This window comes from Octodon degus, unplaced genomic scaffold (assembly GCF_000260255.1).
Source record: "Octodon degus isolate 3935 unplaced genomic scaffold, OctDeg1.0 scaffold00021, whole genome shotgun sequence".
Lineage (NCBI taxonomy): Eukaryota > Metazoa > Chordata > Mammalia > Rodentia > Octodontidae > Octodon > Octodon degus.
The window spans coordinates 15,462,401-15,486,448 of record NW_004524597.1 but is presented as its reverse complement, the minus strand read 5'-3'; the positions used below and the strand labels follow the sequence as shown (position 1 = coordinate 15,486,448).

At 51.6% G+C, this 24,048-nt stretch overlaps 1 protein-coding gene across 3 annotated transcripts in view; it reads right to left on the bottom strand.

Annotated features, from left to right (window-relative positions):
• Positions 1–24,048, bottom strand: part of Myo18b (myosin XVIIIB) — a 279,250-nt gene that overhangs the window by 211,243 nt on the left and 43,959 nt on the right. For all 3 annotated transcript variants that reach the window (XM_023711848.1, XM_023711846.1, XM_023711845.1), the window contains one exon: positions 20,943–21,087. In XM_023711848.1, the coding sequence (XP_023567616.1) occupies positions 20,943–21,087 (145 nt within the window). The remainder of the gene's footprint in view (positions 1–20,942; positions 21,088–24,048) is intronic.

Sequence of the window (24,048 nt, the reverse complement as noted above, 5' to 3'; positions counted from 1 at the left end):
CCACTTGCATTTGCTCACTTTGTCAACACCATTTAAAATACCCTAGGGAAGTGCTTTAAACGTGGGTGAGGTAGTGCTTGGTGACAAGGTGACTTTCCACATATTCAGTTATCCATCCATCTACCTGTGGTCACTTCTCTCACCCAGCCAACCGGCTGCTCACCCAGATTGCAGATCATACTTCAGAGAGTCCACCGAGCCTTCGCTTAGTGCCATGCAGTCACTAGATGCCTACTACCTGACAGGAACTTGGCTAACCACTGAGAAGCCAAGGGCGAGCAAGACAGACCAAGCGACTGTTCTGATGTGCCACCTGATCTACTGAAGGAGTGGGACAATGACCAAATGAATACATAGAGAAATAAGGTAACTCTGGGTGATCACACACACACACACACACACACTGCAAGGAAAGAAACAGGATAAGATAAAGGGAGGCTGAGGGAGCAGTCCCCTAGCTAGAGTGCTCCGAGAGGGGTCCAGGAAGGTGTTGAACTGGTCTGGAAAGATGAGGAGGAGCTGGCCACATCAAGAACCAGGAAGTGGAAACAATTAGACTTGGTGCACAATAGCAGCGCTGGCATTCCTGTGTCTCACCGCACAGTTCACAACAGCTAAGCTCTGACGTCAGCTCGGGCAGTTGTCAACAGATGGAGAATAAAGAAAATGTGGCTCATAGACAAGATGGAATATTATAAGGAGAAACGAAATCACGTCCTACTCAGGAAAATAGATGGAACTGGAAATCGTTGTGTTAAGTCAAATAAGCTGGACTCAAAAAGTCAAATATCATGTTTTCTCTCAGAGGAGCCTTCTAGAAACAAAGCTGTTAAATCTTTTTTAGAACAGAAAACTAAGGAGAAGAGGAAAGGGATTGGAGGTGTGAGGAGCAAAGCAGGTCGGTGGGGAATGATCAAGAATGTTATAGGCATGTATGAATAAGCCAAAATGAAACCCAGTATTCTGCAAAACTAATACCCACTAATTTTTTTAAAAGAACCAGGAAAGTACTTCAGAGAGCAATGCAAGAGCCCTGAGGCAGACGTGAGCATGGTGTGGAGAGAAACGTCACGAAGCCCAGCGTGGCTGGACTCTAAGGGGCAGGAAGGCCACCAGAGGAGACTGCAGAAGCCATGGAGAGCCACACTGGGGGGAATTATACGATCATGTAAAATTAGCGACAGAGATCCTGAACAAGATTGTACTTCTGGTGGGGACCGAAAGTAAAGGAGACAGGAAGTCGCTTTCTGGATGGGTGTTTCCTGTCCCTCTCCTGTCCCATCACTGTTCATAAACGCTCTGCAAAATAGTCTCCCATGTCTACCACGACCTTTCTGACCTCAGCGAGCTGGGAAAAGTCAGCAAGGGAATTGGCCATTGATGTTGCTGAGAAGAGACACAGGCTGCCTAAATCCTGCCTGCACCAGGGAGACAGCTGAGTGCTTCTAAGGGGCACCCTGCTCATGAATCCAAGATGATACTCAGGAGGCTGGGCAGGCGCGTGTGTCCTCTGCCCTGGCCCCATAAGGCCTGGCTAGCACACAACAGTCCACCCTTCACATTCCTCTGTCTTTGCTGGCATAGGCAGTGGCCAAAATCTTCCCAAGGGAGACCACAAAACCTAAGATGCCACCCAAGGCAGTGTGAAGTGGAATTGGGCTAGCACACAGCCAATGGAACAGACATTCCCATCTGTCAGTTTCTCAGACACATAGTCTTTTTGAGGCTCAGTTTATTCATCTGTTAAATGGAATCATAAAATCTCCAAGTCCCGTCCACAGAGTTGAAAGGACCAGATGAGATGATGACATGGATGTGTGACACCCCCTGCGGTCTGCCCAGCAGCAGGAAAAGACCGTGGGCAAGGAAGGGAACCTGCAAGCAGGTAGGGGGCACTTAGATGAGGGGATTCCAAGCTGAGGCTTCTTCCTCTCCCCTGAAAGAAGGGCACACATGGACTCAGAATCTTCCACCAAGATAGGAACATCACAGTAGACCTTGGATGCCACCAAGGTCAGGGACCCCAGCATCCAAGGGAGCAGGGTGTCCCAGAGAATGTCTGGGTCTTCCCACTCACAAAGCTACCACGGGCACAGTGCACGAGTAATGAGCTAACCAAAAGCCTCCCATGGCTCCTCCTGCCAACTTACAAAACCCTCCAAGATAACCCACGTAGGGAGCACGGCATGTGGGGAGCAGACTCAGCGAACTCCTCTGTTAATGGAGTTTCTTCCCTAAAGCGGCAGAGGAGGTGAGCGGCAGAGTCAGCATTTCCACCCCAGTACAGCTTCCCCAGAGTCTGGGCAGCCACTATCCTGCTATTCTGCCCTCCTGCCCTTCACAAGCAGATCTGTGTGGTCTAGCTCTGTCTCCAGCCCTCGGAACACACTGACCCCAGGAAGACACAACACACTTTTGTGAAGTGAGTGATCGCATGAAGGAAGGAGTCCATGAACGATGAATCCACCTCACCTGAGTCCGTGAACAATGGCCGTGGCTGAGGGCCCGCCCCATCGCACTCCTTCCCTGCCTGGCCGGCCACAGTTTGGGTAGATCAGGGGAAGGCTCTCAGGGAGAGAGGGAGTCCCTGCATGCTGCTATCCCCCGCCTCTCTTCTTGGTCCTCAAAGCAGAGAGGACCATCTGCTTGCTATGGTGTGGCGATGGTGTGGTGATGGTGTGGCGATGCTGTGGCTATGTTGTGGCTGCACCACAGCCAATGTGATACCAAAGGCAGGCCTGAGTTGAGTCGGGGAGGCTCAGATGGCAGCAGCAGGGTGTAGAGCAGGGCGGGGCGGCACTGCCCCAAAGTCCTTCCCATCATTTCATGGAGCACTCATCAGAAGCACCAGGAAAAATGATTCTGATGCTATGTCAGCCTGGTCAAGTCTTGGGGACATATGCTCTTTCCCTGCAGGGCTTCTCAGAAAGCTTATCTTGTGCCTCTCCAAGAAGGGAAGTAGTTAGGACTTATGTGACCAAAGAAGAATGCTCCATGAGACAACAGTTTAGGAAATACCGGCCTAGCTCAAAGGGCCCCCACCTACCTAGGTGACTCTGAACAACCTGCCTCACCTGAGTCACTTGCCATGGCCACTCTATTAGTGAGAGGCAGGATGGGATTTGCAGAGAGAGAACAATGGAGAAAAGAGAGCGAGGAAGGGAGGGAGGGTGGGAGGAAGAGAGGGGACTAGAGCTTTAGATTCTTTGATGCTCCTGCAAAGGTAAGCTTTCGCTTGATGCTCAGTGAGAGTGAGAGAGAGACAACAGAAACAGAGAGAGAAAGACAGGGAGAGACAGACACAAAGACAGACAGAGAGAGAGAGAGAGACAGACAGACAGACAGACAGACAGACAGACAGACAGAGAGACGGAGACAGGAGAGAAAGAGAGATAGACAGAGACACAGAGAGACAGAGAGACAGGGAGACAGAGAGGGAAATAGCTTAGCTGTTCTCCCTGGCACAATGAGTTCAACTGCTATCAATTACTGTGGCCTCCTGCCTTTATTAATAACTGAGTTATTTCTCCTTCCAACAGCAGCTGTGCTGTTGCTGAATTACTCAACATGATGTGACTTATTTATAACACTGGCGCATCTGGTTCCCATTTCCTCACCCAGAGATTTACAGTCCTGGCCCTGTGAAGACAGAGGCCACCTGCAGGGAAGCGAGGAGCAGAAAGGGCCGGAGCTGCCTCAAGAGAAGGCGCCACTCGGAAGACAGCCGCCTGGATCTGGGTCCTGCGCAGCTCAGACCTGGGGGAGGTGGCAGCATTGGGCTGGCTCCTCAAGCCCCAGCCTCTTTTTTTTTTTTTTTGAACCGGGGATTGAACTCAGACCCTTGCGCTTGCCAGACAAGCGCTTATTCTACTGAGCCATCTCCCAGCCTCCTCTTCTGGGAAGGAAGAACAGCGTGGAGCAGGATGAACCCCACACAGAGGATGATGGCTCTGGAGCTCCCCTGTGCAGAATGTTGAGCATCTCACTTCGAGTCACTGGATTATGGTCACATTCTGAAACTTCCCACCTTCAAAATGATAATGGATCAGAAAGAGAAACCCCAGAAGCAAATGCAATTCAAATAGCTATAGCTCTCTGCCAGGGACGCCCCCCAAAGTTCTGATGCAGAGGCCTTGGGAAACATACCCCTCTTATTCCTGGAGGCCCAAACTGCCTTTCATGGCTCCTGCCTGGTCCTGGGAGAGGTGGCAACATTGGGCTGCTCAGACCTGGGAGAGACACCACGCAGCCCCACTCACCTGCTTGGACCGCTCCCCCTGCCTGGCTTCAGAGAGCGCTGCCATGGGGCTCAGCTTTGGCCATCTGCAGCTGAGTGCATCCTCTAAGGCCTCACCATGAGCCATCTAGAAATCACTGCTGAGTCATTCCTAGTCCAACAAGAGCCCCTGCCCACTCCCTAACAGCTAGAAAACCAGCCACAGACCCCTCCAGTGCTCCACAGACTAGAAGCAGATGTTTTGAGAAAAGAAGGCTCAGGGCAAATCAGGTGGGGCAGCCTCAGATGAACCCAGTGGGTTTGCTTTCTTGCGGGACTCCTCAGAGGCTTGACCTGGTCAGTGTGTGCTGGGAATTTACAAGAGGAAGGGAGTTGGGTGCAGAAGCATCCCAAACTCACGGGAGCCAGAAGCCAGAGGAAAAAGGCCACCTTGAGTCCTCTGCGGGCTGAGGAGAGGGAGAGCTGAAAGAACCAGAAGGTGAAACCCCAAAACAGTTTCAGTCGGGCTGTGAAATCTCCCGCTTAAGACATCACCTCTTCGAGCCTCAGTTTCCTTCTCTGTAAAATGGAATAGCTCCTCTTCCACTGGGCCATTTTAGAGATGAAATAAGTCATTGGATGTGAAGCTGCCAGACAATGTCCCCAAACACATGGCCCAAGCTGAGGAGCAGTGTGGTCAGGGAGAACTCAGCAGAAGGTGTCACACAGGGTCACTGCAGAGCCCAAGGCACCAAGAGAGGCTGCAGAAAGGCCATGAGTGACAGGCCTGAGGTCCCACAGATAGCATGGGAAAAGCCAGGACCCCCAGCTGGTGTTCTTCCCACACTCAAACGTCCCTTACTACAGAAAGGGTCACCTGACCTATCGAGTTATTCCCTTGGGCTGAATCCTGTGGCCCAAGGACAGCCAGTCACAGTCAGCACATCTGAGTTCTCACCACACCTCCGACCCTGTGCTCAGCGCTGAATCTCAGCAAAGCCATCACCATGCAGAAAGGAAGGACCACTGACCCTACTCATCATGACCTCCAAGGACCAAGCAACCCAACGCGGTGTAAAAAATTCAGGACAAGCTTTCAAGACAGATCCCCTTGAACCCACACTGGGCACCATCCGTTCCTAAGTGTGTAACTTACTTCACTTCTCTGGAACTCTACTTACTAATCCATACAATGGGTAGAGCCTACCACACAGGGTTAGGAGGATGGGTCATGCAAACCATATCTAGCAGAGACTGACTTCCCAGTGAATATGAGCAGATAACAATCCCATATCCATCATCACTGTCATTACTAGCACTGTTAGGCTTTGTCTTGAACCGGTGGGTCCAGGAGATGAGCCTTCCCTGTTTCTCCCCCAGTGGGAAGTTAGTGGAGTCTCTGGTGATCCAGGCAAGCAGGGAGCCCTAGAAAGCCCCTAGTGTACCTGGTTGTGCACCCTGAACCTCAGCTTCCCCATCTGTAAAGTGGGGTAACAGTACCTGCTCCAGAGGATGTTGAAACAGCTGAAGCTCCGACAACAGTGTCTGGCACATGGGATCACTAAATAAATGTCAGGTGCCGCTGGGACATATCAGATAGAGACCAAAAGAGAAGAGAGGCTCCCATGTGATCTCCCAGCACCAGAGTGGCCAGGGCACTCTGAGGCCTGGGTCACCTTCATGACCCAACTTCCCCTCTCCCTCCACCCTCCTGGATTACCTGGTACTCGGCACCTCTGCCTTCCAGCCACGGCCACTTCAGGGAGTTCATTTTTCAAAAAAATTACAATTGTGTACATCCCAGAGCAGCCATTCCTGCTTAATGAATGAATTCAATATGCTCAGAAAACGCAGAATAAATCCTCGCCTGTGCCCAGATCGGGCCAGGCTGCAGCAGCTGCCGGGCAGGGAGCCAAGCGGCCAGCTGGCCAGGGTGGAGGCTGCGTGAGCAGCACAGCCTGAGTGGGCAGGATGGGCCTGGGTGGGGGCTGGGCCCCGGGCTGCGGTGTCTCTGCAATGCCAGGCCTAGCACAGATGCACCCTAAGTGGGAGCCCCCCCAATCCACAGCATCAGTGCCCTTGGAACATGAGGATGGTGCCCCAGGCCAGCGAAGGCACTGTCAACTTGCCAAACTGTAGGCACAGAGGGGAAGACAGAAGGGGAGGAGAGAAAGAAGAAGAGAGTGGAAAACAGCGGAGAGGGAAGGAGGTTGAAGAGCAGGAGCAGAGGAGGAAGAGACAAAGGAGAGAGGGAGGAACCAGCGAGGTGCAGAGTCCTGGCACAGGAGTCAGCAGAGCAGGAGTGTAGGCATACCTCCCCGTGGCCTTGCTGTGTGACCCCAGCCCATCTCTCCCCTCTCTGGGCCCTGGACCCTGACCTGTGCAAAGAGCTCAATCCAAGCCCTTTCCAGCACTCACTGGCCAACCTTTTAGGAAGCTCTTAGGACCACAGGAGCCATTGGAAAGGTCACCACCAACAGCCCTGGGCCAGCCTGAGCCTGGGGTCAGAGCTTACACCCCAGGCCCTCTGCACAGCCCATACCCCACCATACTGAGTCTCCTGACTCAAGAACTCCTGCTATGCTTTAGTTCAGAGCTTAAAGAATGAGCGCAGCTGGGCACGTGGGTCAGCCCTGGACCCCAGGCTGATCAGCTCCCCTGCAATGGCAAGGCCTGGCCTGTGTCCTGCACTCCACACTCCTCCTTGTTCAGGATGGAGTTGACACACTGCAGTCCAGGGCCCCTGGGAAGGGGTGGAGAGGATGGGAACCCTTCAGAATGGCAGCAGAGTGCTGAGCAACAGGGGCCTAGCCAGGTGTCTCTGAGCCCCATGGACATAACAGAGGAAAACAAGGCTGGCTTAGCAAAGTAGAGGAGGGCCCTTTGCCTATCTGCAGAGAAGACCCCAGCAGCATGTCCAGCTTGGACACAGCAGGTCTATGTGCAGACACCAGGCCTACCTCTGGCCTGGTGACACAGTGCAGAGCGGGTAGGAGGGCTGGCTCTGTGCCACTTCTAACTGTGTGATGTGAGTTCTCGACTTTACCTCTCAGGGATTTGGCTTCCCTGTCTGCAAATAGAAAGGATAACACAGCTCCTCCCACAGGCATGTCAGGGCTGGCTGAGCCAACCCACCTGCAGGAACTCCTAGCAAACTGGGCTGTGTGCATGGAAGTGCTGACCACCAGATGCATGCTTCACTTAGCAGTCCCCCTGCAGGAACCCACGCCCCAGGATGCCCACCTGCGTGTGTACAAGGACATGCAGGGTCATACCAAATACCAGAACATCAGCAGACCTTACGAAGGCTCACTGACAGGAGAACAGTGAGGTAAACTGAGGCCCATCCACTCCAGGCAATGCTCTTAGGTCAGCAAAGAGGATTAGGGCCCACACCATGTACCAGTGAGGAAAGATATAAAAACAAACTAAGGTATGATGCAGGGCAGGCACAGGACACAGAAACGGTGCTGGTGAGAAGCAACTGTGTTAACAGCAGCAAGCACCCCGCTGACCTGCAGTGGCCACGGGTGGCAGACAGCTAAGTGCAGCTCTGAAGGCCAGGGCTGTGTCTTGGGTGACAGTAATGCACTGTGACAACATCCTGGTAGAGGTGTGCTGTGGCCATGAATGATGCTACCACCAGGGGGCACTGTGGAGGGCCCACGGGACTCAGTAGAGGCTTTGTAACTGCCCATGAGGGTATAATCACGTCACATCTGAAGCTTAAGGAAAAAATTGTCTGGGGGTTAACAGCGTACAGCATTTGCTTAGCACTGGGGAGGTCCTGGAGCCGGGTGTGGTGGCACTTGCTGTGATCTCAGCACTCTGGGAGAATCACAAGGTTGAACCCAGCCTGGGCAACTGGGCAACTTAGCAGGATGGATGGATGGATGGATGGACGGACGGACGGACGGACAGATGGACAGACGGATGGATGGATGGTTGGATGGATGGACGGATGGACGGACGGACGGACGGATGGATGGATGGAAGGACGGACGGACAGATGGATGCATGGATGGATGGACGGAAGGATGGACGGACGGACAGACAGACAGACGGACAGATGGACAGATGGACAGATGGATGCATGGATGGATGGACGGAAGGACGAACAGACAGACAGACGGACGGATGGATAGATGGATGGATGGATGGACGGATGGATGGATGGACAGACAGATATGTAGTTCAGCATAAACACCCTGCATTTGATGCCCAATTACACACACACACACACACACACACACACACACACACCACAAATCTAGTAAATACTAAAACATCCTGCTGGGCAGTGAATATATCCCGTAAGAGCCTGGGTCAATATCATACACATGGTACAGACTGAAGGAGTCTGGGTCTCAGATTATTGGTTCTAACAGTGGTCCACACGATGCTGCTGTCAGGCTAGCTGAGCAGAGATGAGACTGCACGGGAATTCTGTAGTTGCTGCTCAATATAAGTAAAGCTACTCAATATCTAAAGTCTATTAAAGTTTTTTAAAATCTGAAGGAAGGATAAACACCAAACTGTTCATAGTGGTCCCTCCTCAAAGGCAGTGGAATCAGAGGGATAAAGAGAGCTTTTCTTTCTTTCTTCTTTTCTTTCTTTTTTTCTTTCTTTCTTTTTCTTTCTTTCCTTCTGTTTTACTCTGTATTCTTCTGTACTATTTCCATTTCTTATAGAAAGACAACATGAAAACACTCCACACAGAGCTGTTTCAAAGCAAGGGGAACGGGCGCGCCCTCCACAAAGCCCTGGACTGTGGAGGGTCACTGCTCCGTGGCAACAGCATCACCATCACCATTATCTCAGGCCTTCAGTTTCGGTGTCTCACCCCAGCGTGGACAGCACCTGGCCACCGTCCGCTGTCCCTGGATGGGTTAACCTTGCTGGTGATGGTGACGCAGCCCAACAGAAAGACCTTGTCACCAGTGTGCTGTCTCTCCTTCCAGTAGGCACTCTGGCTGCCCAAGTTCCAGCACTGCTCACTCAGGGCCTGACCTCTTTGTTACAGCAGGCAGAGCTGCTGGAGAGAGGGCAGCCTCCTTTCCCACCCCATTACGGCCACGTCAGCTTACAAATGGGCTACCTGTGGCATATACTAGGCAGCAGGTCAACAAGCAGTCACTGAAAAATCCTTTGAAAGACAAATAAATTAAGCACCCCCAATGGCCTTTGCAGAGAAGAAGAAAAAAAAAAAAAACAGGCAACTTGACCATGGAGACAGGTATCACTCGTCCTGGGTGCCATTCTGGATTCTGTGCTTTACTGTCATTTGAAGAAGCTCTATGGGATGGTGGAAAGCTTGACTTTCTGGAAAGAGCACATCTTCTGCAGCTGCAGGGCCACAGGCCACTGGGAGGATTAAGGGCCAGCCCAAGGTGCCTTCACTCTTAAGTTGTGCCGGGAAACTCCCTATGCACTGGGTTTCCCAGTTATGAGTAAGTAATAAGAGAAAAGTAACTAAGATGGCCCCATTTTACAGGTGAGAGGAGTGAGCCTTGGAGGCCCGGGGAGTCCCAAGGTCACACAGGTGAACCAAGATTGAACACTGGTCTATAGCTTCCGCTCTGAGTTCCCCTCCATTCTGCTCAGTGGGACCACCCTCCATACAGAGGGCTGTGTGGGAACTGAAGGGCCAAATGGAGACTGGGTGGAGCTGGGAAGGGGCTCTTAGGAGAGGGCAGAGATCTGAGCACCCAAGGGCTTCTGGGCCTGGGCTGGCCAGCTGGCTTGTGGAAGCAGAGGAAACCTTGAGGTGGACAGGCCCTGCACTCGGCCTTCACTCCAGCATGCTTATTTGCCCAGGACAGGTAACCTTTCCTGGCCTCAGCATCCTACCCCACAAAATGGTACCTCTGCTGATACCTGTCAGGATTGCTGTGACAACCTGGGAGACAACCCCTGGAAGACAACCCCTGGAAAGCAACTCTCATTGCTGGACTAAAGGAGAGAACAGGGGGGCCCTGGGGATCTGCAACATGAAGGGAAGAGTGCTCACATGGCCAAGATGCCCCAAGACACAGAAATGACTTCTTGCCGCAGAGAGTATGCGTAGCATACTAGATCAGCTCTTCTACAGCAAGACAGTCCACAGGGGAGGGGAGCCTCTGGGGGTGGTGAAGATCCTGGCAGTAAACACAGGAGGCAAACATCCACAGAACATTGTCTGTCCACCTCAACAGGGAGCTGGGAAGCACCAGGGTGGAGCTCTACCAGCTATGTAATGTCACAGTTCTCAGCAGCTCCCTTCCACTAAGATGCCTCCAAAGGCCTTGGCATGTCACCCCTCCATTCATCTGATGGCAGGTCCTCCACTCTCTGCTCTTGTAATCACATTTCACAGGCAAGGAAACTGAGGCCCCAAAAGCTTAAGGTACTTGTTCAAGGCCACCTTGGCAAATATGGCCACACTCGGAACGCCCAGCCCTCATGCTCTAGAAGTGAACTGTGGCGTCTGGGTCCCTTCAGCCCTGAAGCTTATAAACAACAGGACACAGTGCAAGGGACATAGCTCAGAAAATGCCGCACAGCTTCCACTGTCATTACAGGAAAAGCCTGTGGGGTCACGAAGCCCCCAAGACACGAGCCGGCCCGACCTGCTCCGGGGGAGACCGGAGGCCAGGTGTGGAGGGGAGACAGCAAGCTGGCTGTGGCTCCACCTCACTCCCACTGCCCCTGCATCGGCCACCATCTAACTGCAGCCACAGGAGAGACCCCAAGGATGCTGCAGGCTCCCCACAAAATGTGGGTGCCCAGAAGCCTGGGGAAAGATGAGTGACAATGGTTTAAGCCATGGAGGTGGGCTTGTGAGCCACAGGGCAAGTAACTGAAGTGCCAATCAGTGCTGAGTCCTCGCTTGCACTTGAGCCGGGTCACGGGCACTGTGCCCCCACACCCCCGCACTTTCCCCATCTCTTAGGACCTTCTGCTAAGCTGTGGAAACAGCCCTGGGCTGAGAGTCCTGAGCTCGATCTGGCTCCAACCTTGCCCTTCGCTGGCACGGAAGTGTGTGTCCTCTAGGGAAGGAGCATCTCTGCGCAGTGTGGCTTCTTCGGCCACCACAGGGACTGCACACCCACACTCCCTGCTCCAGGGCTGCTGCAGTGCCGAGGGCCAGAGCAGGCTGCAAGAGCGCTCTATGCAGGAGAGAGCCCAGCCTGCTGAGGGCCTGTGTCGGGTCAAGCGCTGCGTGGTCACTGTCTGACTACAGGGTGGATGATATCAAAAATGTCACTCATGCAGGCTTTGTCACACATCCAGGAGCTCAGGGAGCTGGACCTCAATGTGTCCTGTTCAACTCCAAGGCCCAGGGCCCCTGTCTCCCAACCTGTCCTTACCGAGTAGGTGCCACCAGAGACCCTGCTCACTGCCACTCCATACTCACAGCACCGCTACCATGCCAGGGGCAACTCCCTGCCAAAGCGGAGCAGCACAAACTTGGGGGCTGCAGTCTGAGGCTCAAGGGGTGGCCGAGGTGACCACAGGCCCTGGCAACCAGCACAGCAGCTGGCATCAGGTGCCCTGGTGGTGTCCCCTGCCTGATGTGAGCTGCTGGCCCTCAGAGGCCCTCCCACTACCTTCCCAAGAGACCACCAGCAACCGCGAACCAAGAGACAAAGGGAGCCGAGGACACATCATAGAGGGGCGGACGGGTGCAGCCCGCTGCCACCATGAGGGCAGGCTGCCTGGGCGCCAATGGCTGGCTGTGCCCAGCCCCTTCAAATAAGTGTCAGCTCACCCCAGGAGCCAGCAGTCCAGGTGAACAGGAAGGAGGCCCATGGGAGCCAAGGGGTCTTTATTTGGTGCTTCTTGTCCATCTGTCTGGTGGCGTGGCCCCTCCCTCACCTGCCAAGGCGACAGGCTCACTTCTCATCTGTCTTCTGTTCTGTGGCCGCCTCCCCGCCTTTCAGAGCCACTGAGAAGTCAGTCCACAAGTGTTTATTGAACACGTACTGTATGGGACCCATGCTAGACAGCAGGCTGCAGCAACGAGCAGAACCAGACCAGGGCTCTGTGTGTGAACAGCTCAGTCCCAGAGAAGGAGATAACTGGTATTAGTAACCTAATAAGCAATAATCGTCACACAAAGTGAAAGCAGCCAGAAGCTGCTCTGAATACCCCAGCGGGGACCCCAGGCCTCACCTGTACTCAGGGACTGACATGAGTGGAACTGGGAATCAGGAGCTGAGGGCTCAACAAGGGGAAGTAGGCAGGAGACAGTGACAACCCCACTGCACCAGGACCCCTCAGGCACAGTGAGGAGAACAGCTGGAGACAGCGCAGCACACAGCATGGAGGCTGCAGGCGAGCCCGGCACAGCAAGCGGGCAGGAACGGGAGAAGGCCAGGCAGGAGCTGCCCTTGGCCACCTGTGTGGGACACAAAGCCCTGCTGAAAAGCACAACCTGGCATAGCAGGGAGGCACCTGGCTGTGGTGGTTGCTGACCATGGGCAGGGGATGGGGACAAGGGAAGCCAGGGGCCTGCTGGGAGACACCTGGTGGCTTTGGGGACAGAGGTGGTATCCACCTGGAGGAGCTGACTGGGGGATAAGGTCCCCTGGTGGGAGCCAGACTCCAGCTGTAGCTCTGAGGAAGAAGCTCTGTGTTGTTTTGGTGGCCCAGCCTGACAGCCCCAGGGACCATCTGTCTCTCAACGGCAAACTGCTGCCCCTGGCAAGCCATGTGGAACAAGGTGGCCTTTGAGCCTGACACACCTGAGTCCCAGTCCAAGCCTGGGCACAGTCTCCCCACACCCCCTGAGCACTCTCTCTCTCTCTCTCTCTCTCTCTCTCTCTCTCTCTCTCTCTCTCTCTCTCTCTCCTGGAGGCCCCTCAGTTTCCCCAGCTGCAGAGTGGGGCTGATTTTGCTAAAGGATGGGGAGAAGGCTGGTGTGGCAGAGCACATTCCACATGGCTGCCAATGCCATCCCCCAACAGCCGGGCACCAGGAGACCAATTCAGGAACTGCATGTGAGCAGTAAGGGGAGCGGAGGGCATGCCCCTGAACAACAAGGACATCAGGGGACCCACAATGGCATCCACCATGCCAGCCTCACATAGCCTGGCTGGGCAGCATCTGACCAAGCTCAGCTACCTTCTCCTCACTGCCTGGGCTTGTGCGGCACAGCAAGTCCACCCCTGACTGCCAGGCTGAGCAGAAGTACAGTTGCCCTTGACAACCAGGAAGCCTACATGGGGACTGTTGACCCCAGACAGCCCATCCTGGGTCAGAAAGCATAGCCCACCTAGGGAAGAGCCCTTTGAATTCAGGAATGCTGAATTCAAAAGAGCCCCATCTCAGCACAGTAGGCATGAAGGGCCCTGCTCCCTACTACAGCCTGAGAGCCTTAGGATCACACGGCTCTGAGTTCTGACACTTCTGGCGCGTCACACCACCTCTCTGAGTCAAAACCGCTGCATGTGAACAAATGGCAGACAGAGGCTCCCTTAAGATGCTGTTTTGAATCTCTTTTCTGGCCTGGAGTGGAGCCTCTAGCTCAGCACAGAAAGTGAGTATGAGGGCCTCACTGCTACCAGCTCTCCCCAGCAGCCTGTGGGCCTTGGTATGAGCTGAGACACCTCCAAGCAAGATGGGAGCCTGGACAGACACAGAACTCAGGAAGACAGTTCTCTTGGAGGCTTTCCTCTGGAGCCCCTTGCTGGTGGTTCAGGGGAGCACTGGGTGGGCACAACTGGAGGTGTCACCCTGTGCAGCTCACTCCCTGGGCTGCCTGAGTTGCGTCCACTGGACTAACCAGCAAAGTGAAGAGCATTCCTTCCTGAGTTCTGTGAGTCATGCTAAGGAGCTGTCGCCCCCTGAGGTGCACTTGTGAGAGCTCTCCACATTACAGTCAGGAAGACTGGAGGCCTGGACCTGCAAACGATGCCTCAGTGGGGTCGCCCTTGTGGGACTGAGCACTCCACTGTGGCCCTGAGGGGAACTGAGGTCAGAACCCAGCACCAGGGGCTTGGAAGAGAAGAAATGTGGTCCCCAAAACTGGGCTGGAGCCACAGCCCATCTCTTGCATCAGGTAGGCGTCCCATCCTGAGGATCAAGGATGAACCTCTCTAAAGGCCTCAGCCTCACCCTCTGTAAAAGGGGCATCAAAACAGCTCTCACTCCTCCGAACTGTCCTGAAGAAGTAATGATATCACCTGATCAATAAGCACTCAGCACAAGGCTTCTGGCACAGCAAGGGACTCAACCCTCACCCCCACAGGCACCAGCTGTATGCCGCCAGAGAAGCGCTCTGCGGTCTCCGTCTCTGAGCCCCATTTCCTTCATCTACAGAGGCGGAGGAAGGTGGATACACAGGAAGCCCGCGACAGGGCACTAGCTCTTCTACTCCTTTTTTCTGGCTCACTGAATCTTCACAAGAGGCCTGCAAAGTGTGTACTAGCATGAGCCCCACTGCGCAGAGGAGGAAACTGAGGCTCAGAAGTACCGAGGCCAACTCACCCAGCATAAGGGCTCCCGACTTATGCAAGGCCCTGCTCTTGCCCGAGTCTAATTGGATCACAAGTATCACAGAGGTAGAAGTGCTTCTGAAACCAGCAAACTCTAAACCCATACCAGGGGCGGCTGTTAATGCTTTATGGGTTCTAACACCCTGAGTGTGGTTAGAAGTCCACCACCACCACCACCATCTCCCCACAGGGATGATACTAGTTCCATATAATAGGATCAGGGCTTTCCAACTCAGCTAAGAAAGCCAGGCACACTGGGAGGAAAGTATCATTTTAATGGGGGAAAAAGCCTTGATTAATGAAAATGATTCTTAATATATTTCAAAATGATCTGTTATGACACAAAGCAAAGACATTTATATACGGCTGTGAAATTTTTAATAGCTGATTTTAGAACAACCTATTATGAAACCTTCCAAAGCAGAATATATAGTGAGTAAATCATTGGGGGAGGGGGGCCTCCAGGCAGACCGACAGCTACTCTTCTTAAAATAATTTAGAAGGTGGGTGGGAAGGGAGAGGGGGAGGAATTATTGCCATAATCATGTGTTAATTAAATATTTATAAATGTGACTTTCTCTTTCATTGTCATGGGCTTGTGTGTGGACAGGGCAGGTTCTGAGCCCACATCTGTGGGGTTGCTGGCCCCGCCCCATCCCAGGACAGAAAGGAACCTAGGTTCCCTCACTGCTCTGGTGACAGACTGCTGGGCTTGGAACCTTGTGGTCTCTGTTGCATGGAGCTGGGGCAAAGAGGGTGCAAGTGAGAGTATGGACACTGGAAAGCAGGTCCCAGGGTCCCCTCATGGGACTGGCCTTCTTCCCCAACCCTACAGAGGCATGTGGGAGGGAGCAATTAGCAGACCTGGCTGCTGGGTCCAGGCAGAGGGCTGTGTCTCCCTCATCAAAGACTGGCTGGGTGATACCAATCCATCAAGCTGTGTGCTACTGAGTGTTGCCTGGAGCTGGCCTTACAGCTGACCTCCCTGCCTCACCTCCCTGTTCTGCGCAGGTCATCCACAGTGTCCCAGGCTCTCCAGGCAGTGTTTCTCTCACCTCTGCACCTCTGCCTTCTCAGGGCACAGGGGTAGGCTCAGCCCACAGGAGGTGATGCAGCGGTAGGATGCCCTGCCCCCAGCAGCAGGAAGTGGGGGATAAATACCCAGCCACCTCGCCTCTAGAGCTCTGGTCCTCAGCCTCCCCGAGACCCTTCATGGGCCTGAGCCCCAATGCCCAGAGCTAAGCTGCTCCTTGATTCAGCCCATCTGCCTGCCTTCCCTTCCTGCCTTGCTCTCCCAACCTCTTCCAAGGCCCATTGCCTCTCCTGAATAAGCGTTAGAGAGCCCTCAAATCTTCATCTGGAGCCTGCTTCCAGGGAGCCCAGGCTCATCACCTTCCTTGTCTTTATTCCACTCAGTACCCACATCACCCCTCCGCGTAACCCACAGGAAGAGGACACAGAAGCTCCGCCAAGTTCAGTGAGGAGCCCACATGTGGGAACCCACACCCTGCATTTCAGGGCACCTATGCCTCTGGTTTCAGTGTTCCTTTCTGTTAAGGGAGTTTGCTTCCTTCCACAAACCCTCAAGCACTGATGCCTGCCTGCTCTGTGCTACATAGGTCAGCACAGCCTCAACTGCCACCAGTGAACAAAGATGGCGATGACTTCAAGTTCAGGAATCTCATCTCTCCCCACGAGATGGCAAATCTTCAGGAAGGGACAGTGTCCTCCCCACCTGTCCTTTCTCACCTTCTATCCAGCACAGATGCGGGCACAAGGTCAGCACTGCAGCATCCCCATGACTGAGGTGGCTTTTGTGAGAAGATATAATGGCTGCAGGGGATCTGGAGTCCTCAGCTCAGGCTCAGTGACACGACAAAAGAAACATGATTTCCAGGCCCCAGAGAATAATGTTCTCACAGTTCATCCTATTTGAGGTGACTCTCCATCACTGACACAATCGAAGAAAGTCAATGTGGTCCCCACACTCCACCCATGCTGAAAAGAAGAAGCATACCCTCCAACCGACACACACAACAGCAGGACAAGATGGCAGCCTGAGCCTTCAGGGAGCACTCTTTTCCCACAAGTGGGGCTTGGGTGGAACTATCAATCAGGGAGCCCCATCCAATCAGGGCCAGGAAAATTATCACATGCACCAATCAGACACTCCCACCCTAGTATCTTCATGGTCCTTTATGAATTTGGAAGAAAAGCCTCTACCTCTCCTTTCCCCATAGAAATCAGTATCCTCAGAGAGGAGAAGATTTGAGGGAACCTTCTAGTCTGGCCCTAGTCTGTGTGCTCAGGATGAAGGGAGTCTCATGCTGGGCCTGGGAAAGGCCCTGTGCTCAGAAATGTTCCCTGGGTAAACCTAGATGGCTCCTTTCTGCTCCCTGTGAGCTGTTAGGAGCTCAGATTCTGGAGCAAGATAGATGAGGTTCTGATCCCAGCTCTGCCACCTCCTTGCTGTGCAATGCTGAACAGGTCATCCAACCTCTCTGTGCCCCAGTTTTCTTTTCCATAAAATGAGGCAACAAAAGCACTCTCCTCTTGGGCTGGTGGGCAGATTCATGAGTGAACACATATGTATGCCTGGAACACAGCTTTAGTACAATCGGTGCTAAGCAAATGTTGGCTCCTCCTGCTGCGGTTGCCATGACTACCATTACATCTTAAGTAGTATGTGATGCTTCTGAGGTCCTTTCTAGATTTAAAGTGCTATAACTACATGAAAAGGTAACTCTTATTCCAGGCAGGTTTACTTGGGACAGCCTCCAGATTCCAGAGGTTTGGGTAATTCCTGAACTTCCAGGGAGGGGCCAAGGGCAGCCACTTGGTGAAAGCTCCATATTCTGTGTCTCTGTGGGAAAATCACAGCACCCTCACCATTTCAGCACCTGTCATGACTCCACAGAGTGAGTACAGTGGTGGCCCACAGGGTAGGTCCACGCCCTAACTGCTGGTGCTCATGGATAGGACCAATTTGAACCAAGGTTGTTGGCAGGTATAATTTAGTTACAGATCTCAAAATCAGATCTTTAGCCAAACCCAGTAGTATGTATGCCTAGGAGAGGCAGAAGGCATGAAACTTAGGGGCAAAGACCGCAAGAAGCCAGAATTGCAGGGTAAGGTGAGGAAGCCACAGGGCATGGAATGCTCAGAACCACACACCAGAATCCGGGAGAGGCAAGGACAGAGCTCCCCTACAGCCTCTGAGGAGTATGGCCCTGCCGACACCTTGACCCTGGGCTTCTGCTCCCCAGAGCGGGAGAGAAAAACGACTGTTGTTCTGAGCCATGGAGGCTGTGGTAATTTGCCACAGCATTTTGGGAAATGAACACACCCTGAAATACGCAGAGAAAATGCTGGCTTGGGAGCAGGGCAGTGGTCCTGAGCCCAGTTAAAAACTTTTAATGCAAACTGGGCAAAGTGATGCTCACTTGTAATCCCAGCACCCTGAGAGGTTGAGGCAGGAGCATCACAAGTTCTAGCCCAGCCTGAGCAACTAAGTGAGACTCTGACTCAAAATACAAAAGAAAGTGGGTACATACAGTTCAGTGCAAAGACCCTGGATTTGGTCTACAGTAAAACAAAATAAAAACATCCTCTCATGCAGTTCCTGTGGCTTGAGTGTGTTCCCAAAAAGGTTATGCTTTGAAAGCTAGAGGCCTAGCATAGCACTGCTTAGAGCCCTTGGGAAGTGAATGCCCTCAACCACTTACTAAGCCATTCAGGGAGTGGATTAGCTCCCAGCTTGGGGCAGGGGAGAGGTTTTACTAACAAAGGGAACTCACTCTTCCACACACCCCTTTCTGTCTTGCCTCCACACAACAAGCAAGGAGGCCCCACTGAATGCCAGTGCTATGGTCTTGAGCTTCCAGCCAAGAAGCTTGAGCCAGATATACTTCTATTCTCAATAAATCGCTCAGCCCCCAGGTGCTTTTTCATAGCAACTGAAAATGGACTGAGACACTGATTCAACTCCAGAATTTCACAGATGAGAAAACTGAGACCAGAGAGACAGCCTAAGGTAACACAGCAAGTTGGGGTTACAAGTGTATTCTTGTGTTTCTTAGTAGCCACTTTTTAATTGTATATATTTATGGAGAACAATTTTACATTTCCACATACATACACATTACATGTTGGCCAAATCAAGGCAGGCAGTACTTGACAGGATTAATTAGCAACAGAGCCAGAATTTTTGGTTAGCTTCCCCTGATCTAGCTAGATATGAAAAGAACAGAGGAATTTTCTAGAGCACAATCAAACAAGTGCAAAAGCACAAGGACCCTAGAGTTCATGGCCCTCCACTGAAATGGTTCAGAACAAGGGTCAGAAAACTTTTTCTATAAAGGGACAACCAATAATTACTCTCTCTATTCTGCAGGCCATGAAACATCTGAGTAAAAGCAGTCATAGGCAGGTAAATGAATGGATGTGACTGTGATCCAAAGAACTTTAATTACGGACACCATAATTTGACTACCATATAATTTTCATGTCTTGCATTATCCTTGCTTTTTCATATAATGGAAATGTTTTCCATTATAAACTATTCCATTACAAACTATTCCTAGTTCACAGACAGTACAAAAGTAGGAAGCAGGAGGGTGAGGGCTAGGGACTATAGTGGGTGATCCCTGTGTAGACAAGAGGTGGGGTTCCGACTGGTGACTAGGGTGACACAGGAAGAGAAACATGCCCTGGGTTGGACAGCCTTACTCTCTGGCATACATGGCCCAGCTTGGCCTCGGTGACTAGGAGCTGAGACAGAGCTATCACAGCCCCCTGGAGAAAATGGCAGTGACATCCTAGCAACCAAAACACCCAGGATGGCTCATGGCTGAATTTTGGGAGGGTAAGTGACATCTTCCCAGCCAAGCATGTCTGTCCTGCCTTGGACTAACTGTGAAATTTGCACGCTACCTACCTCTGACTCAGCATAACTTCTAGAAGCTTCCAGAATCAGTTCTGTTGGTTACTATGTGTGGCTCAAATGGATGCTAATTAAAGGAAGGGGATGTGAGACCCACAAATGTGGCAATGGCAGGAATGATGGTGTTGTTTCCCCTAAGGACTGTATCACCCCTCAGGGGACAACCCAGACATCACCAGAGTCACCAGACAGGCCTCAATTTATGCACAAGTTATTCCACAAGTAAGTTCCAACTCTATATCCTGAGCCCAGAGGAAGGCTTCCTGCTAGAAGGGGCTAGGCAAGGACACAATCACCATGCAAGGGCCCCTGTACCCCATGAGGCAGGGACCATGTTGTTTCTGATCCCTGCTGTCTCCCCAGAACCTTATTCAGTGCCAAAGAAGGAGCAGAAGAAATCAGAGATAGGGCGAAGTAGGGAGCCTTGAATGCCAGATCAAGGGATGTAGCCTGATTTTGCAGATGTGGGGAAAATCCAGGAACATCTTCATAGAACAGCGCAGTGGCTCAGCATCACAGAACAGACCCAGTGGCCATGATGGAGATGGAGAGAAGGAAGCGGAAAGGTGTTGGCAAGGAGCTTATTCCAGTAACCCAAGCACAACATTTCTAAAGGCAAATACCCAGTCTATGATGACAAGAGTATAGCTAAAGTCAGAGTAGAAAAGATGCCACAGAGAGTATCTGCAGGCACAGTGAATGCTTGGGCAGGAAGAGGACAAGGGCACGAGGGGTGAATGGAGCCACTTGAGAGGCCAGAGCTTGAAGAGGAGTCCTCAGCCATCAGGCAGTTACAGAGGGAGAGAAAGCAGGCATGCTCGACCTTCAAGTGTAATGCGAGGCCACCTCCTTGGCGTCTGTGGAGAAACAGCAGCTTCACTGCCACCCCCACCTGCTCACATATCTGCAACAGCTGCACAGTCCAAACTCGCCAGGTGTAGCTGGCTGCTTATGTTTAAATTAAAATTAAATGCAATTAAAACCTCAGCCCCTTGGTCATGCTGGCTGCACCCTGAATGCTCTACAGTCACATATAACTGGTGGTTGCTGCTGCAAGCAACATAGGTAGAAAACGTCTCCATTAGTGCAGAAAACTCTTCGCACAATGCTGGGCCAGGTGTGCTTGAAAGCTCCAATCCATTTCTATTTCGCTATCCCTGGTTTCACAGCCTCCCAAAGAGCAGCTCCAGAGACAAGAAAGGCGACAGACTGACCCTGTCCCCACCTCACTGAGAGAAGGGTCTTGTCAGACACCTGCCAAAGGAGACAGCTGGCTGCCCAGGCAGGCCAAACAGCAGGAACATACCTTTGCAAGCGCCCGCAGCACCGAGGTGGTAGATGGCCGCCAGCACCCGCCAAATGGCCCGCTGCTCACCCTCTGTGATACCCAGCGTGTCCATGGCACCCTGGAGCTGGGCAAAGGCTGCTGCAGCCTTCTGCTTGTCTTCAGGCTGAGAGCAAAGGGAGAGAGAAAGCAAAAGAGGCCATCATGAGACAGAAATGCAAATTCATGACTTGCCCGGGTCAGTCTTGGAGGACTTGCGGTCAGTTTATTACCACAGTAAATTATCTATGATTAGGCTAAGGAGTGTTAGCATCCAAACTCTGACTGCTGGGAAAATTATAAAAATCACTTTGCTGTGACTCTGGGATCCAAGGTAGTTTCTATTCAGCCCCATATACTATCAAGACAGATTTATTGAGGCACTGCTTTGTGCTGAATCTGGTCCCAAGCTGCAAAGATTAAGCATACCCAGACCTTGACTTTGAGGCCTTCTCTAGGTAGACGTGGAAAGATTCGTAAAAGGAATGAAGTAGGAATAAGCTATGCAGGAGACTCTAGATCCAAGCAGAATGAATGAGTAACTAAGTCAGCCCATACTAGAAAGTCATTAGGATATCCTACAAGATAGACAAAATTATGGTTGACATTTGAAAGATAAATACGCAATGTTGACCAATTAATGGAATAGAGGACTTGATAGGCAAAGAGAGCCATATATATAAAGGAGATTTTTGGAGACAACTGTTGGTCCACTGCATGTTATTTTTGGAGATGGGTCAGACAGAAAAGGGCAGAGACAAGGCAGGAGAAGTCAGCAAGCTCAGAGCTTGAAGGTCTCAAGCACAATATTAAAGAGTATGGGCTTTGAACTCTAGCCATGGTTGACAAGTACTGAGGCTGATCTGTGCTCCCATGCCCATGCCTGGGCCCATGCAGACATCATTAATCAGTCAGGATCTCACAGCAAGCCCATGAGTCCAGGTTCATTTCAAGACATTGCCTACCACCAACAACAACTAACCTGCCTTAGCAACCAAAGTGGAATGAATGTGACCGCCATTCACAGAAGAGCAGTGGGAAACTGCCAAAACATTTTTTTTAATCAGGAGGAAAGAGAAAAATGACATGAGCAAATGTTTATGGGTTGTAGAGATTTTGGTGTATTTTTTCGGATTTATGATCCCAATTATGTTTGATTGAATATTAAAATGAGTTTGAGATGCTTGTGCACATGCCATCTGGCCAAGAAGACTCAGCCCAAAAGCCTGTGGAGTAGAGGAAGTGATCCGGGAACAGGAATGCTGTTGCCAAAATGCTAAGAGACTGGCTTGCAGTTGACCTGCTTGGAGAACTTGGCTGATGAACCATGGTCTGTTCAAACTGACAGGCCCTTAAATATTACAAAATCCCACGCTCGGAGATGAGATGACACTTGCCCAAGGTCACACAGCAAATTTAACATCAGATGCAAAACTAAAAGCAGGCTTTCCTGACCCCCATCCCAAGCCATTTGTCCCTTCTACTCAAGCTAGTCTTCTAACTGGGAAATGTGTAAGGATCACTGACCAATCGGGACAACATCAAAGCATGTGGTGACATTGAGAGATCCACCGTGAAAACATTTCGATTAATAGCAAAAGCATATTCCACTGATCCATCATATTTCTGGGCCACCACAGGACCACAAAATCCCTAGCAACCAGGAGCTGAACCTAGCAACCACAGCTGCCCCACTGGAGCCAGCAGAGGCAGGCAGGCAGGCAGGCAGGCATCTTACCAACATGCTCTCGGTATTTATGAGATTTCAAAGTAGCAGAGAAAGGACACCGAGAGGACAGCAGCCACACATTTATTATAGCACCACTGTCAGGTACAAGCGCTTGATTCTAAATTACAGCTGGACTCCATCATCTGCCACTTAGCTCAGACGAAGGGAAGAATGGAAAAACATCCACTAAACCTCATTTGCTTCCTTTGCTCCCCCACATTCTCAGGTCTCTTAGGAAACCAAAACATGAACCAATAAGTACCTATGTTTCTGGCCCAACTGATAGGCTCTGATCCTGACTAGTATCAGGAAGATAGTTTTTTACACCTGTGGAAAACTATCTGTTCTTTTAACACCTATGTATAGTGCCTGACAGAAGCTGCTCCTTGGGTCAAAATCACAAAAAGAACTAAGTTCAGTGAGTGGAACACATGGACACGCAGACAAGCATTGATTGAGAGAAGAGATTCACAAAGGGTGCACTGCTCAGAGCACAGTGATGGAGTTCCATGTAGCAGTGAAGAAGAGCGAGACATTGACACAAGCAAATGCATACAGGAGTTTTATGGGCCCAACGTGGAGGCCAAGAAGTCAGATCCAAAGAGTCACTGCCTCCATCTGTTTTCTATTGCTATAAAAAAAAATAATTTGAGGCTGGATGATTTATAAAGAATAGAAGTTTATGTGGCCCATGGTCTTAGAGGCCAAAGTCCAAAGCATGGTGCTGGCACCTGGTAGGGGTCTTCTTGCTACATGCCAACATGGCGGAGAGCATCCCATGGTGAGACAGAGGAAACCTGCTAGCTCTGGTTTCTCTTCTCTTCCTGTAGACCGTCAGTACCATTGTGGGGTCATGACCGTCGGGACCTCATCTAACCTTAATTATCCCCCAACTGCTCACCTCAAATACCACTAACATGAATTCAAGATGGACATGGTGACACAGTCCACCATGTCAAGATGGACATGGTGTCACCCTGGGAGACTGAGGCAGGAGGATCCCAAGTTTGAGCTCAACATGAGCAACTTAGCAAGTTTGTGAGACCCTGTGACAAAATAGAAAATGAAACAAGAACGGATGTAGCTCAGCGCAAAGGCCACGGGCTCATTCTTAAGTTTGGCAAACACACACACACACACACACACACACACACACACACCCCTCAGTGTGGTACTATTCATATGATGCCCAAGAACAGGCAAAACTAACCTGGAGCAAGAGATGGCAGTGGTGACTCTGCAAGGGGTCACCTATGCTGAGGACTGCCTGGGAGAAGGGTCTGGGAACCTTTGGCAGAAGGAGTAATGTTTAATATCTGGAGGGATGTTTCTGCTGATACATTTAAGAACATAAACATT